Source organism: Monodon monoceros, unplaced genomic scaffold (assembly GCF_005190385.1).
Source record: "Monodon monoceros isolate NGI ecotype Baffin Bay Population unplaced genomic scaffold, NGI_Narwhal_1 Super_Scaffold_5, whole genome shotgun sequence".
In the NCBI taxonomy this organism is placed as follows: Eukaryota; Metazoa; Chordata; class Mammalia; order Artiodactyla; family Monodontidae; genus Monodon; species Monodon monoceros.
In genome coordinates, this window is record NW_021703782.1 from 5,476,491 (window position 1) to 5,491,620 (window position 15,130).

General features: G+C 44.4%; 1 protein-coding gene across 1 annotated transcript in view; it reads left to right on the forward strand.

The window, feature by feature from the left end:
* The window catches only part of GALNTL6 (polypeptide N-acetylgalactosaminyltransferase like 6), a 1,140,136-nt gene extending 1,126,696 nt beyond the window's left edge, over positions 1–13,440 (forward strand). Inside the window, exon 12 of the mRNA XM_029204074.1 lies at positions 12,854–13,440. Coding sequence (XP_029059907.1) covers positions 12,854–13,021 — 168 coding nt within the window. The 3' untranslated portion in view covers positions 13,022–13,440. The remainder of the gene's footprint in view (positions 1–12,853) is intronic.
* Positions 13,441–15,130: the final 1,690 nt, after the last annotated feature.

Below are 15,130 nucleotides of genomic sequence, written 5' to 3' on the forward strand. Positions count from 1 at the left end.
GTGAAACAGGGAAGGGAGCCAATACAGGGCCTCTGATAAAGCAAGTACCAGCGTGGGCAAGGGGAGACCAAGCCCACCGGCACCTCTGCAATGGTCTACAACACATACCGACAGGAAGGAGGCTGGGATATTTAAACACCACCACAGTCAGTCTTGGCTTACGGCTGCTCCTGGGGGGTGTTTATTCCTGACACCTCTGGGCGGCTGCTCTTACAGACGGAGCTGTTCTAGAGCCCAGAGAACTGAGGCCCTAGAGCAAGATTCAGGGGTCAGCTTAAGGGGGTCAGGTCAGCAGGCACTGAAATCCTGGGGCCTGAAGAACTGTGGGCAGATGCTGCCTGAGAACCCAGACCTTCCCATCTTCACCAACACCTGGCACGTTGGTTTCTTTTTCTTTTCCTTTTTCCGTTCTGTGGTTGTAGAGTGAGATCACATGTCTGTTAGCCTTTTTGGAGATCTTCTTTGAGAAGGACCTGTTCAAGTCTGTTGACCGTGTTTTAACGTGGGTTGTCTGACTTTGTTTTTTCTTTTCTTTTCTTTTTTTTTTTTTTTTTACAGATTTTGAAGAATTTTTGGTATATCTAGGTATAGTGCTTCGTTGGTTTTTTGTAAATATCTTACTCCAGTCAGTTTCAGTCAGTTTCTGGCCTTTTCTCTCTCCTTGATGAAGAGCTGTTCTTTCCGATTAGTGTTTTCCGTGTCCTGTTTAGGAAATCTTTGCCCACACCAAAGTCAAGAAGGTAGTATTCTAAGTCATCTTTGGAAGCTTTGTTGTTGAATCTTCTGCATTGTGGTATATATTCCCTGGAATAGTTTTTGTTTACATTGTTTACAATGTAAAATGGGGCTGTTTTTTTCATATTTATATTCGACTGGTCAATCATCATTTACTTAAAAAAAAATCATTTTTCCCACTGCAGGGAAGTAGCACCCTTGTCATAAGTTGAGGGGCCTTATATGCATGGTCTATTTATGAATCCTCAAGTTTTTAACCCTCTGACTAATAAGTCTTAGCCATACAGAAAGTAAACTGATAGACAAACTTAACCTAATAAGAACCAAAACCCCATAACATCAGTCTTAGTGGTGAAATGTTTCAACTTCCCTCTGGAGACTGGGAATAAAATATAACGTCTGCTACCGTCACTTCTATTCAACATTGCACAGGGGGGCCTTCCCAGAGCCATCAGGCAAGATAAAGAAATTAAAAGGTCTAAGAAACAGAAAGGAAGAAATAAAACTGTCTACTCACAGACGACATAGTTGTGTCCATAAAAAAATCCAAAGGTTATACATCTAAACTATTAAAGTTAGTAAGTACATTCAGCACAGTCCTGGATAGAAAGTAAATATAAGACAATCAAGTGTCTGCATGCCAGCAACAAAAAACTGGAAAATAAAATGCTAAACTTATTCCATTTGATCACCATAAAAAGTATCAAATAATTAGGAATAACTGTCACAACAGATGCACAAGGCCTTTATACAGAAAACTACGAAACATCACTAAGAGGAACTTCTAAAACTACAAAGGAAAGCTAGCATGTTCAAGGATAAGAAGACAATATTGTGAAGATACCCGTTCTCAAGCAGGTGTTTACATTTCATGCAAAACCAATCAAATCCCAGCAGGTTTATTTGTGGAAATTGATGAGCTGATTCTGAAATGTACATGGAAATGAAAGGGCCAAGAAGAGCCAAGAAAAAGTTGAAGAAGAAAAAGAACAAGCATCAAACACTATAAAAGTGCCAGGTACCCAAACATCGCAAAAATGCAATTATTAGTGTAGTGTGCTGTTGGCATAAGGATAGACTGATGCTCTAGAAAGAGAAGCCTGGGTATTGGTATTTTTTAAAAGCTCCTAAAAGGTTCTGATGGGCAGCCAGATAGAGAATCACTTTTCTAGTTCCAGTTTTTACCTACTTTCCTTACCCTACTCTTCCCTCCTACTGTAGTTGGAATTGCCCCTCTGCTTGTATTCCTATAGCATTTTGTTCCCTCCTTTGTACTTAGAACATTGTATTATGCATGGTTAGTCTCCCCTTATAGATGTTAACTATCTGAGGGCAGGAAGTTTTTCTTGTATTTCTGTGTGGCCTGCCTAATATCTACCACGTAGACGTTCGTAAATAAGTATTCATTAAATGGGCTCAATTACTGATGCGATCCCCTCCAGGAACCCCAAGCCGTGCTGGATAAAACTTAGCACATCTTTTGGTCTCAGAACCACCTTCACAGCCTCCCCAAAGTCCAAAAGTGAAAGGTTTACATCACTTTTCTGAGTTGCTCTCTGGGGTGTCCTTATAGTTTAACTTCCATAAGAAAGGGCTTAAAAATAACATCAAACAGGAAAATACAGATAAAAAGACACCTGTCAGGCTAAACTGATAACAGTGAAACAGTCACAGCACTTTAAAAAGTGAATGGGTGGAATTCTTGGCATGTGCCCACATCTGACTATTTATGGTACCTTATGTTACGTGCCAGGGCTTTAGCTTCTCAGCTCATAAAATCCTGCTGGTCCACAAAGATGCCAGATGGATGGCCACAAGGTTGTTATTTTTAAATCATTCCGGTTTGGTATTGATTTAGGACCTAAAATGAGGAAACAGAGTTTAATTGAAAGGCGTGAAATTCGACTCTGGTTCTGATAAATGAAGCCCCACTACAAAATCCTGGACTTGTGGTCATGCTTAGACAGTCACACTATCCCTGATCAGCCCCTTCGTTTCTGGACAGTCCCAAGTATTAGAAAGCTCTAAGACTTTTGGTACCACACAGATTAAGTTTCATCCATTTTGGTCAAGACAGATTCCAGATCCTTGAACAATGCTGGTCTGATCTTTACTCCTTACTTCCAGTTACATGGCCCAACTTCCTAACACTGCTCTTCAGATAACTTCATTGGGACCTACCTCAGCCTCCTGGACACAGATTCTTAACACACTCCAGATGGTCCTAGAGGGTGGCGTGATGCCCCAAAGGGAACACAGTATTCTAGGTGTGTTTAACCAAAGACCAGAATGAGTTTCTAGCACCCCTTTGTTATGAGCAGTATATGCCTGTTGAATTAGCGTGAGTTGATTGCTTTTCTGCCTTAACTTCACATACTTGGCCTCTTAATGAGCTTTCAGTATTAAAAAAACCACTCTTGCTTTGCTACACAGATACGTCTCTGTAGTCGTCTACCTGTACAGTTCACCTTTATTTTTTTTTTTGCGTTACGCGGGCCTCTCACTGTTGTGGCCTCTCCCGTCGCGGAGCACAGGCTCCGGACGCGCAGGCTCAGCGGCCATGGCTCACGGGCCCAGCCGCTCCGCAGCATGTGGGATCTTCGTGGACCGGCGCACGAACCCGTGTCCCCTGCATCGGCAGGCGGGCTCTCAACCACTGCACCACCAGGGAAGCCCCAGTTCACCTTTTATACTTGGGTAGCCATCCATTGGTTTCTATTAAATTCTCCCTCACGAGATTTACCCCAGCCTGGATTTCGACTCTTTGATCCAGCTTATTACCAGGTGAACTAGTTTTACTCCAGCCGTGAGTTAGGGCAAAGCAACGTGCACTCAGTCCCTCATCTAAGCTGTTGATCCCAATGAACAAGGCCCAGAACGGAGCCCTCCATCCTATGATAGAGGAGACATTGGCCCATCGGGTGCAGTTACTCAACCAGATACAAACTCACCTAATGGTGAATTATCTTCTAGCCCATATTTCTCCAGCTTACCCATAGGAAAACAAAGGGGGATTTTTAAACATCTTGCTGAAAACCAGATGCACGATGTCTACATCATACCCTATACTCTGAAAATAATAGGAGACACAATAGGAGACATGAGCATTGTACCCTGAGAAATTCTGATCTTCAGTGCAACTTGACAATTCAAAGATGAGGGAGGTTAACTCCCGGGACGGGAGTACATTACACCTGTGCAAAGAAGCTACATTTTCAGCAGTGTTGCCTTCCCATTCTGTTTCTGTGTGTCTAATCCGGCTGAAGTCACTTCGTCATCACGTCCTTTTAACTTTTGCCATATCTGGGTAACTTAGCCATATCCCTGCGGGTTACAATTTTACCTAACGGGCTGCACTGCCACCCTCTGGTCACGAGTAAAAAGATTTCATCACAATCTATCTCAGGCTCTAACATATGGACAGAGACTTCCTGAACTGAAGGCCTGTCAAGATGGAGATTGTCAAACTTTAAAGGATCTGGCTAATCGGAACTATACACATTTGAAATTAGTATTTGCTAAGGAGGACAGTTCTTCCCTGCTGAGCATGTGTGGGTCTAGTGCAGGAGTGCTAGTTGGCTCGGCTAAGAAGGGGGTGAGGGCCTTCCCTGGCGGTCCAGTGGTTAAGACTCCACGCTTCCAATGCAAGGGGTGAGGGTTCGATCCCTGGTCAGGGAACTGAGATCTCACATGCTGTGCAGCATGGCCAAAAAATTTTAAAAAGAAGAAGAAGAAGATGACGGGGGTGAGACAGGCTGAGGCCGGGAGCACAGGGGCTAGACCCTGAGGGACCTGGGATTTGAGTTCTGGCTCCGCGGTTGTCCTAGCTCTGGGATCTTGGGAAATTTCCTTACTCTGTGCTTCTGTTTCCTCATTTATCAAATGGCGATAATAACAGTATCTACCTTAGAAGATTATCGTGATGATGAAATAAAAGCTAAATGCACCTAGGACACGGCACTTAATAAGAGTTCAATGAGTGTCAGCTATTAGGTGCCCGAAAAACTTCTCCTGATTTGACTTTAGCTCTCCTAGTAAGTTTACATAGAGGAAACGATAGGCTGTCTAGTCGTCTTCCTATACTATTTTAGCTATTTAACTGTCGCTAAATATTAGAATGTAAATTCCACAAGAGCAGGGATTTTTCTCTGCTTTCTTTCATGCAGTATCCTCAGTACCTAAAACACTGCTTGGCACGTAGTAGGTGCTGAATTAGCATTTGTTAAATAAACAGGCGAACCTGGCTTCCTGTTTGTCCACATTCCCTCTCTCTTCAGGTTGCTTATGTGGATGAAGTAGATAAAATGAGAAAATCTGGGTAGAACATTTAACACTACGAGGCACATAAATACATACTCGATAAATAGCAGCTATTATTATGTTGACGTGACTGATGGCAGGTTTACTGAGGGGAGATGAACAGCTATGGACAGATGGAAACAAGATATGGAACAGATGGGTTTTCTCTACTCTTGGAGTTTTCAGTCTAGTGGGGAAGCAGACAGATTTTTAAATTGAATACATTAAGTGTACAGGATAATATGGGAACGGGACACTGCGCTCTACCCAGGTCAGAGAGGTATGCAAGGCTGCTCTGACACAGTACCTTTTAAATGGAGACCTAAAAGATGAGTAGGGTTTAGGCAAGTGAAGAAAAGAATCTGAACAAGAATGGATATATGTATTGGATTGGCCAAAAAGTTCGTTCAGTTTTAAGTAAAAATAAAAGACACATTTTTCATTTCCCCCAAGAACTTTATTGAACAATGTATTCATTAACCAAATGAATTTTCTTTTATGTAATGTTGGCAGGAGTTTGGTTAATTTTTATTTATTTACTTATTTATTTTGCCTGCGCCGGGTCTTCATTGCAGCATGTGGGATCTTTAGTTGCGGCATGCGGACTCCTTAGTTGCGGCATGCAGGATCTAGTTCCCCAACCAGGGATCGAACCCGGGCCCCCTGCACTGGGAGCTCGAGGTCTTACCCACAGGACCACCAGGGAAGTCCCCCAAATGAACTTTTTGGCCAAACCCATATACGTATAACTGAATCACTTTGCTGTACACCTGAAACTAACACAACATCGTAATCAACTATACCCCAATATAAAATAAAAATTAAGTTAAAAAAAATCACAGATATAGGGGTCGGCTTGTGCAAATGCCCTCGGGTAGGGAAGAGCTTGGTTTTCTTGCAAGAACGGAGAAGCCAGTTGAAGTGTCTGCGCGTGAGGGGAAATGATGAATTCTAAGGCCAGGGGCAGGGCTGCCTATACAAGACCTCGGGACCATGCTAAGAATTTAGCGAAGAGGTTGGGAAGTCTTTGAATGGTGTGAAGAGCAGAGATTTAACAAATCACAACCGATTCTGTAATGATCCTGGCCACTCTGAGAATTGAGGGTATACTCACGCCCATCGATTGCCTGTAGCCCAGAAAACCAGCAATGGAGCAGCAGGCAGGGCTGCGGGGCTGCCAGCACTGTCTCAGCGCACACACCGAGGGCTCTGTCCGTCGGGGCATCAGAAGCATTATTTCTGATCGGCCAAATTATCCACTGATGCAGGAAGACCAATTTTCTCCTCCTGTGAGGAAGTACCTGTCCAAAGAAAAAATGGAAAAGGATAGGCAATCACACTGCTTTGTCCCTTTTATGCCTGTCAAGGTGTTACTCGCATTCTCCCAGATGCCAACGGCAAAAATAGGCATGAAAAACACCACCTGATGTGTCTTTCTTCCAGAACTCAAAGGCCACTCACATATCCACCTGGTTCTTCTCCACAACCCTAGGAGGTGGGAAGGCGGCTATTTTTGTCCCTTATCTCATCCCTCCCTCGTCTTCCCACTCCGAAATCACTAGCAAACGAAGGGGCCATCAGAGATTCTTGTCAGAGATAAAACTAGGATTAAAACCTAGTCCCATAATTCCGAGCCTTCCTTCTCTCGTATCCATACTAGAAACAAAAGGACATGAAGGCGATGTCTCTCACAAATGCATTTGCTGTCAATGTGAGTTACACAGAAATGAACAGTCAGCAGGAGGGAGTAACTCACCTCTCCCCACTTTACAGAGAAGCTATCTTGAGGTCCAGCCTATACCCAACTGCTTCCGGGGCATCTAAACCTGGCTGTCCCCTAAACACCTACGACTCGTTATACCTGAAACAGAGATCATCCTTCCTGCCCCCAATCCTACTCCTCTCTGCATTTCTCACCTCAACACTGCTTTTCCTCTAGTTCTCCACTTCCTCCACCTTAATCCCCACGTCCCATCCGTCAGAAGGCCCTGTGCATTCACCTCCTGAAAAAGCTTTCCAACCATGTCTCATGTCACCCCCACCTCTTCCCTATTGCTGTCAAATCTGGACCCCTGCAGTAGCCTCCAGCTGTGCCTCCGGCTGTATCCCGAGTCCCCCACTCCCACCCCATTCTCCTCTCTGCCACTAGCATGAGGCACCCAAGATCCTTAACTCCACTGTTCTAAATCCTCCAACAACCATCCCGCACGCTTGCCTGAAAAGTCAAGCCTTAGCGTCACACCCCAGTGTCTTCATGATGTGGAATTCATCTGTCACCCTCTGGAATCTTCCCCCTTGCTCCTTGGGCTTGGGCCACGCCAAGTGACCTGCGGGTCCCCAGCACATGATGGACGGAGCCCTCCATCACCTCTGACGCATCTCCTACCACTCTCCCTCACCCTGGCCTCCTCATGTTTCTGTAATCCACACACTGCATCCCTGCTTAGGGCCTCTGCACTGGCCGTTGCCCCGTCTGGCACCTCTTCCTCCAGATACTCGCATGGCCAATTCCCTTACCTTCTTCAAACATCACCTACTCAAATGTCACCTTCTCAGTGAGGTTTACCCTTGCCTCCCTATTTAAGTTTGCACACCAGCCCTTCCCTTGGCACTCCAGTTTCTCCGAACTGCTTTGATTTGCTCCGTGTCACCTTTGAACAGGCCATGGAAACACTTACACTCATGGTTTATGGTCTGTGCCCTACTGCTGTACCCCCAACCCCACCTCTAGAATGTAAGCTCCAGGAGGGCAGGAATTTTTATATCATTAAGGTTATTGATACATCCCAACCACCTAAAACAGTGCCTGACAGATAGTAAGCACCCTGTAGACTCTTGCTGAATAAATTGAATGCATAAATATACCTGTTAGTTCACATCTCTCTGTTCACACATTCTTCTTTATTCATCCTATTCCCCTGCAGCTACAATCTCATTGACACCTTCTGCTTCAAACGTATCTTGTTTACCTACTGGTCTCCCCCACTTCTTGGGCCAGGGGAGGCATCTTAGGTTATCTTTCTATGCCTACTTCCTAACGCACACCGGAAAATAAAAAAGCGCTTAATAAATATTTGTTGAACTCAGATGCCCTGGATCATGTTGTATTTCAGGCAACACATACAAACTCGGACCATAACTATACGGAAGAGCTCATTCCTGAACTAATCACTTTGTTTCCATAAACCTTTTGCTTAAACCAGGAGGTACTGATGTATCCGTTCGGATAACTGGTCGAGGCAGGTGCCAATTTTTGCAAATTCTATTTCGCCAGTATTTCAGAAAATGCAATTTGGTCTTGAATAGCTGGTCTCAGACCAGATGGTTAGTACGTTCTGATTTTTAGAATTGGGGATGCTCCCTGACTGAAAATAAATTAAGAGGAGAGCAGGCGTGGAATAACTATTACTTCGTTAGTTACTGCACGTAGGACATTGTGCCAGCGATTTTACATATATTAACTCATTTTATCCACAGCAAACGCATGAAGCAGGTGTTATTATCTATATTTCACAAGTGAGGAAGCTGAGGTTCAGAGAATTAAGTAATCAACCAGGGTCATGTAACAGATGAGTGGTGTGACAGGAATGTGACCAAATTTCCTGTGGAATAAAGCCCTGGCCCCCTGCACCCTGCCGCCATGTGGGTGTTTATTCTCAGGGTCATCTTCTTGTACGTTATGAACTCACCCACCTATTTTATTGTCTCTGCATCTTTTTTTTTTTTTTTTTTCTTTTTTTGCGGTACCGGGGCCTCTCACTATTGTGGCCTCTCCCGTTGTGGAGCACAGGCTCCGGACGCACAGGCTCAGCGGCCATGGCTCACGGGCCCAGCCGCTCCGCGGCATGTGGGATCCTCCCGGACCGGGGCACGAACCCGTGTCCCCTGCATCGGCAGGCTGACTCTCAACCACTGTGCCACCAGGGAAGTCCTCTGCATCTTTAACGTCTGATTCTTTTACTACCCTGAACACAGTGGGTAATGTTTTCTACAACATACCTGTTCTTTTAAAATTTGGACCCTACAGAAGTACAGAATCTAATAAAATTTAGTGCTGGCCTGTGAATACCTTGGAGTGTCACACCAGCTTGCTTTGAAGAGGTGTCCCTCTCCAGGACCTACTTGAAAAGTCCCACCCAGCCTTCACCCCGGGGACCGATTGGAATTTAGCCTGACCTGTTTGGTTACGAAGGGCAGTGCCATAATGCTGAATCTGAAGGTTTTCATTTCCTGCTCAAGGATGTCTAACTTTCTTAGGCAAAAACAAAACAGAAAAAAACAAGGGAGGAAGTGGTCAGGGAAGGCGAGAGGATGCAGGAGATACAGTTTGCAGCATTACTTTGTGAACACCCAAGGCACAGGCTCTGCCCTCCCTCTGGACTGAACAGAGAAGAGTCCAGGTAAAAGTGCCCTTTCAGGAGGGTTGTTAGGGAACAGCAGACTTGCCAGAGGGCTCAGAACTCTATCCCAGAGGAGAAAACTCTATTTGGTTCTGTGCCAGCATATCTTGTCATGACGGAGGAGACTAAAGGAGAAAAGGGCTGTCATAGTGTGTAGATGTCCATCCCAGTCTCCCAATTCATCCCTCCCCTCGCTTACCCCTGGGTAACCATAAGTTTGTTTTCTACATCTGTAACTCTATTTCTGTTTTGTAAATAAGTTCATTTGTACCCTTTTTTTAGATTCCACATATAAGCGATATCATATGATGTCTTTCTCTGTCTGACTTACTTAGTATGACAATCTCTAGGTCCATCCATGTTGCTGCAAATGGCATTATTTTGTCCTTTTTTTTTTTTTTTGTGGTATGCGGGCCTCTCGCTATTGTGGCCTCTACCGTTGCTGAGCACAGGCTCCAGACGCGCAGGCTCAGTGGCCATGGCTCACGCGCCCAGCCGCTCCGCGGCATGTGGGATCCTCCCGGACCGGGGCACGAACCCGCGTCCCCTGCATCGGCAGGCGGACTCTCAACCACTGCGCCACCAGGGAAGTCCTATTTTGTCCTTTTTATGGCTGAGTAATATTCCACTGTATACACACTACTATATATAAAATAGATAACTAATAAGAACCTACTTGTATTGCACAGAGAACTCTACTCAACACTCTATAATGGCCCATATGGGAAAAGAATCTAAAAAAGAGTGGATACATGTATAACTGAATCACTTTGCTGTACACCTGAAACTAACACAACATTGTAAATCAACTAGACTCCAAGAAAAATTTTTTAAAAAGGGCTGGTGTAGGACAAGAGGCCACATTTACCAACGACGATGCGCCAGCCAGGAGAAGCATCAGTAACGACGTTTAGCGATCCAGAAGCTGAGCTGAGGAGAAATATAATGATGGCAATGTACGTAGCTCCCAAGGTCAGAGTGGAAAACGCATGTTTTGGGGACACTAAAGGTGCTTCCAGAAGGTTCCCCTTTAGGACCTGCTGGACACGCCAAAGACACGGAAGCTCGGTCCACAACCAGAGAGCCATCATCTATTAGTCCCCAGAATATGGTTGATAGTGTCTATTTGATGCCCTGTCATTCGTCACCAGTGAACTTTGGAAAAAAATGTTCATTCAATTTTACGGCTGGGAGAGGCTTCAGAGATGGATGTTATCCACCCCCTCGTTTTACTGATGAAGTTTCTCAGACGCAGATAGATGTGGGGAATTCTACTTTTCAACGTTTATGAGAACATGAAGTATAGTTACAGAAACATACTCCGGATGGTTCAGGGTCGTGCTGAACCTGTTCATCCCACCCGACTGTCCCCACGAGCATACCTGGATCTGCCGGAGCATGTATTCCAGCTGGAGATTTGGAAAAGTATGATCACCTTATGGCTTGGAAAATTACATTCGGAAAAATTAAATGTTCAGAAAATCTGGTTTGGCTTTTGCGTCCGCGCTGAGGTGCACACACTGAGAAGGGAAGAGAATTAAAACATGCTCTACTCTTTTTTTTCCTCATTTTTTAGTTTTTACGGAAATATGTGTTTGGGGAGAGAAACTGCGAGTCTATGGGGGGGTCCCGGCTTGAGCTACTGACAAAAGTGACAATAGGAAGAAATCTAGATAGTTAAGAAGAAAAAGAAGTACATGGATGTGGAACAGAGTGAATTTTAGAATTTAGCAGGTCACATATAATTATCACGAATGTAACAGCTTAAGGATGCTCTTTGAAAAGCTGATGGAAATATATTAGGCCTGTGTAGCTAAATTGGTAGAAAGTGGGGCAGGAGACGGAGTGGGAGGGATGCTGGGGAGGAGGGGAGTGGGAGGGCCAAGGAGCTGCTGCCTAGGGAGGCGCGGGGGCGTCTGTGGGATGGGATCTGTGACCTCAGCATTAACATCAGCCCCAGGAAGGAAGGGGCGGGTGAGCTCAGCGCACAGCCTCCTTCTCCAGAATCTGCTGCCTCGCCCGTGAAAGGAGAGCTCCTGCCAGCCGCCCTGGGGTCCAACAGCAGCCAGTGAAGCAGGGGATGAGGAAAATGGGCAGGAGAAGTCAGCAGCCCTCTCGTGTGTACGGAAAGTGAAATCCACAATAAACTTGGGAGACTTGGAAGAGAGCAGAGGAGAGGAGGGAGCCTATGTATTAGATGTAGCTCTGTGTTTACACTGAAAGTGGAAACATGCAAACGAGGCTTGGGGCCGCCTTCCTCCTTCCTTATTCTTCCTTCCTTCACAGGCACCCAACTATGCAAACATCTGGGTCCGAAAGCACGTTAAATATTGGTTAGCAGCCAGCGTAACCCAGAGATGCTGACATGGGATGCCTAAAAGCTGAGTCTAATGCTCCTCAGTTAAAGAAAATAAGCAGACCCTCTAAATGTTTCCCAAGCTAAATAATAAAACACAACTTGTTCCTAAAATTTCAGCAGTGATCTGGGGATGTTTTTACATGTTATTGGCCCTTTTTTTTTTTTAATGCATAGACACTATAAGAGACAAAAGCATTTATTGCTACTTAAGGAAAGATCCCTTTCTCGTAGCACTGGCTTCCTTCTCCCGGCTTGCACAATACAAAGCAGTGTGTATTAATAGAGGCTATTCACATAATGGGCTTGCTCACCACTTAAACTCTGTGCCCTGCTAGCACCCTCATCCACAGAGCCGTTCTCTTTATCACACGCTGAGCTAACACTGCCTCCCTCCACTTTACAAAAGGCAGGGAGAATTGCATCCCAGGAAGAGCAGCGATGCCGATAAAGGGGTCGGGAAGAGGCAGAAGCTCAGATTTGAGCCTGTGCTTGGAGATTCTGCCTGCGCACTGTGTACCCCCAGTCCCGAGTTCATCCTGGTTCCTGGTCCTCTGGTATTTGCCTTTCCCAGTACAAGGGTAGGGAAGATGATGACTCTTCTGGTCCTCTGGGTGCGTGTGCGAGGCTGCGGTGGTGTCTACTGCGGACTAAATTACCATTTCTGTATGCATCCCTCTCCCCAGACAGCTAGATTAGTAGCTACTTGACAAGCAACCTCATGTACTTTTCATCTTCAAAACCCGAGCGTGTAACAAAATGCTTACCACAGAGCAGGCAATGAATGGATTATACTTTTTAAATGTCCATGAATGAATGAATTCTTTGTTTCTGGCTGAATCTGCTTGGAGGGCCCACGTTGCGCTCACGGTTCCTAGGAAACCACATTCCGTGTGGCAACCCCACCTCCTGTTGTTTGATTTGGGAGGTGGTCTATTTTTTTTCACACTCTGGGTAGATACTGAAGTATCAGCAGGGTTATTTTACTTTCTCTTTATATTTTGGGTTCCAAGCATTCCCCACCCATGATATCAGTCTTTTCTTTTCTTTCCGATCCCTGCAGGACAGAACATTATTCCATCCTGTGAGTAACAGCTGCATGGATTGCAACCCAGCAGAGAAGAAGATTTTCATGGCCAGATGTGACCCTCTCTCCGAGACTCAGCAGTGGATTTTTGAACATATTAATATGACTGTTTTAGAAAAATTTAACTACCATGCCAGCTCCTAGAAAGAAAAAAAGGAAGGAAGAAACAGTGATTACCTGCAGGTTATAAAAACTAAATTTTAGCCAGTCTCTGGGTCAAAGGAGTCAGGAATAACATTTCCTAGATCCAGGAAGTCTGGTTTAAAGATATGTAGATGCCACGTCAAAGTAGGTTGTCCCGAAGAATTTCCTGCACCTGAGGAACTTGGCTAAGAACCTCACCAGCTGCTTCTGAGAACTTGAGCAGTCCCCTTGCTGGCCAAGGGCAAAGATGATTTAGGGTCTTTTGCAAACAACCGCTGAGTTAATGAATCCTAGCATTTCTCAGGTCAAATCCTGCAGTAGTGAGTAGCTATGAATGGATCCTCTTAAGCGGGGGGGGTGGGGGGTGGGGTGCAGGTGAAGGGCATGACCGCTCCGACGACCTGTCGCAGGCTTAGAACGGGCCATTCTGCGACTCGAATGGTTAAACGTGCTGCAGGTGATTCTAGAGTGCTCAGACCATTCTGTGTTCTTGTTTTATTTTGCAATGAGGGTGTGCTATCTAAGACTTCAATTACATCATGAAATGGACTTGGAGTGTCTCCATGCCTTCATTGACGTCTGCCATTCTCCTTTCACAGCGGAGGTAACTTAACTGGTCCTAAAAGTTCACGCTCCATAAATGAGCCGAAGTTTTAATTCAGTGCCCTTGTATGAATCCAGCTGAAAAACAAACACGAAAAACCATGCTACCAAGTTACTCCAAAGAGAAAGGTTTCACAGAAGCAGCAAAACCATGTAAGGTTTAAGGAGAGGAATTTCCCTAGGAAATCTATTTTTACTTTTCTATTATTTTTAGAATTTTAAAAGTCTGATGCTTGTCCAGTCATAGTTTTATTAAGGAAGGACATGGAGTGAGGTTGATGTAATTTGTTTAGGAGATTCTTAAATGCAAATAAATCTACACTCCAAGTGACGTGAAAATGGCTTAGAACACTTCAGTTATGCTTGGTCAGTGCCGGGGACATAGAACTGGTTGGATTTTGCTCTCGGCTGGGGTTTTTTGTTTATTTGTTTTATATCGTAGGTATTAAGGATGCTTTAGTTTTCCTTGGAAGCACATTGAAGGAATTTCCACTAATAAAGTGCTTCTGACCCCATTTTCTATTAATGGGACAAGATTTCAGGGATGATTAAAAAACTAAATGGAACATTTAATCCTTAAAAGAACGTTTTTTTTTTTTTTACTTTTCAATAACAATGGGGGTGGGGGAGGAATATACAGGGATGAGTATACAGGAATATACAGGAATGGATATATAGAGGAAAGAATGATGTTTGTTTTATATATATATTTCTCAAGTCTTTTTCAGGTAGAACAAAGTTTTTATTTTGCTTTTGTTGTTTTCTTTCAACTCGCTTTTCATATTAATAAAATATATATATATTGTCTTGGATATAAAAACATTGAATTTTAGAACTGGGAAGACACTTAGAATCCAATCCCTTTGTTTTTACAGATGAATAGCGAAAGCCCAGAGGAGAGTGGTCCTAATTCCTGGCAGGGCGGATGGGTCTTCCAATGCCTGGTGCCCAGTGCTTTTCTTCCTGTGTTGCCTCTTCCATTATCCAAAAAGGTTCTGGTTTCTACTCTGATTTAACTAGAAATGTTCAGTCCCTAGATGAGAATAATATGCCTGCCTGGGGCTGCCCACAGGAGAAGCATTCACGTTCAGAAGCTTTAACATATGAAACCTCTTCGCGTAAATGTTCATGATTTTGTTCTCTCCTTCAAATCTAATCAAAATGTCCAGTTAAACTGCCCTGCTAATAGGTGGGGAAGAGTTATTTCGTTATCTTTACGGATTTTTCAAGCATACTTTTGAAGAGCTATTCTATTCAAACTGACAGTCGCAGAGATTTTTGTGTGTGTGTAGGTCAAGCGGTCTTGAGGCTTCCACGATGCGTAGTGGAGAAAATCAATAGTGAGAAATTAACCTGTGTGCTGAACAATTCCAGAGAGTGGGTGAATATTTATCTCAAGTGTTCAGACAGCAATCTGGTTGTAGAATGAGATGAGCCTATAAAAACCCACATTATGTCACTAAACAGTTGACTGCTGTTCACAGTTCCACCGAAGAGCCAGCCCCA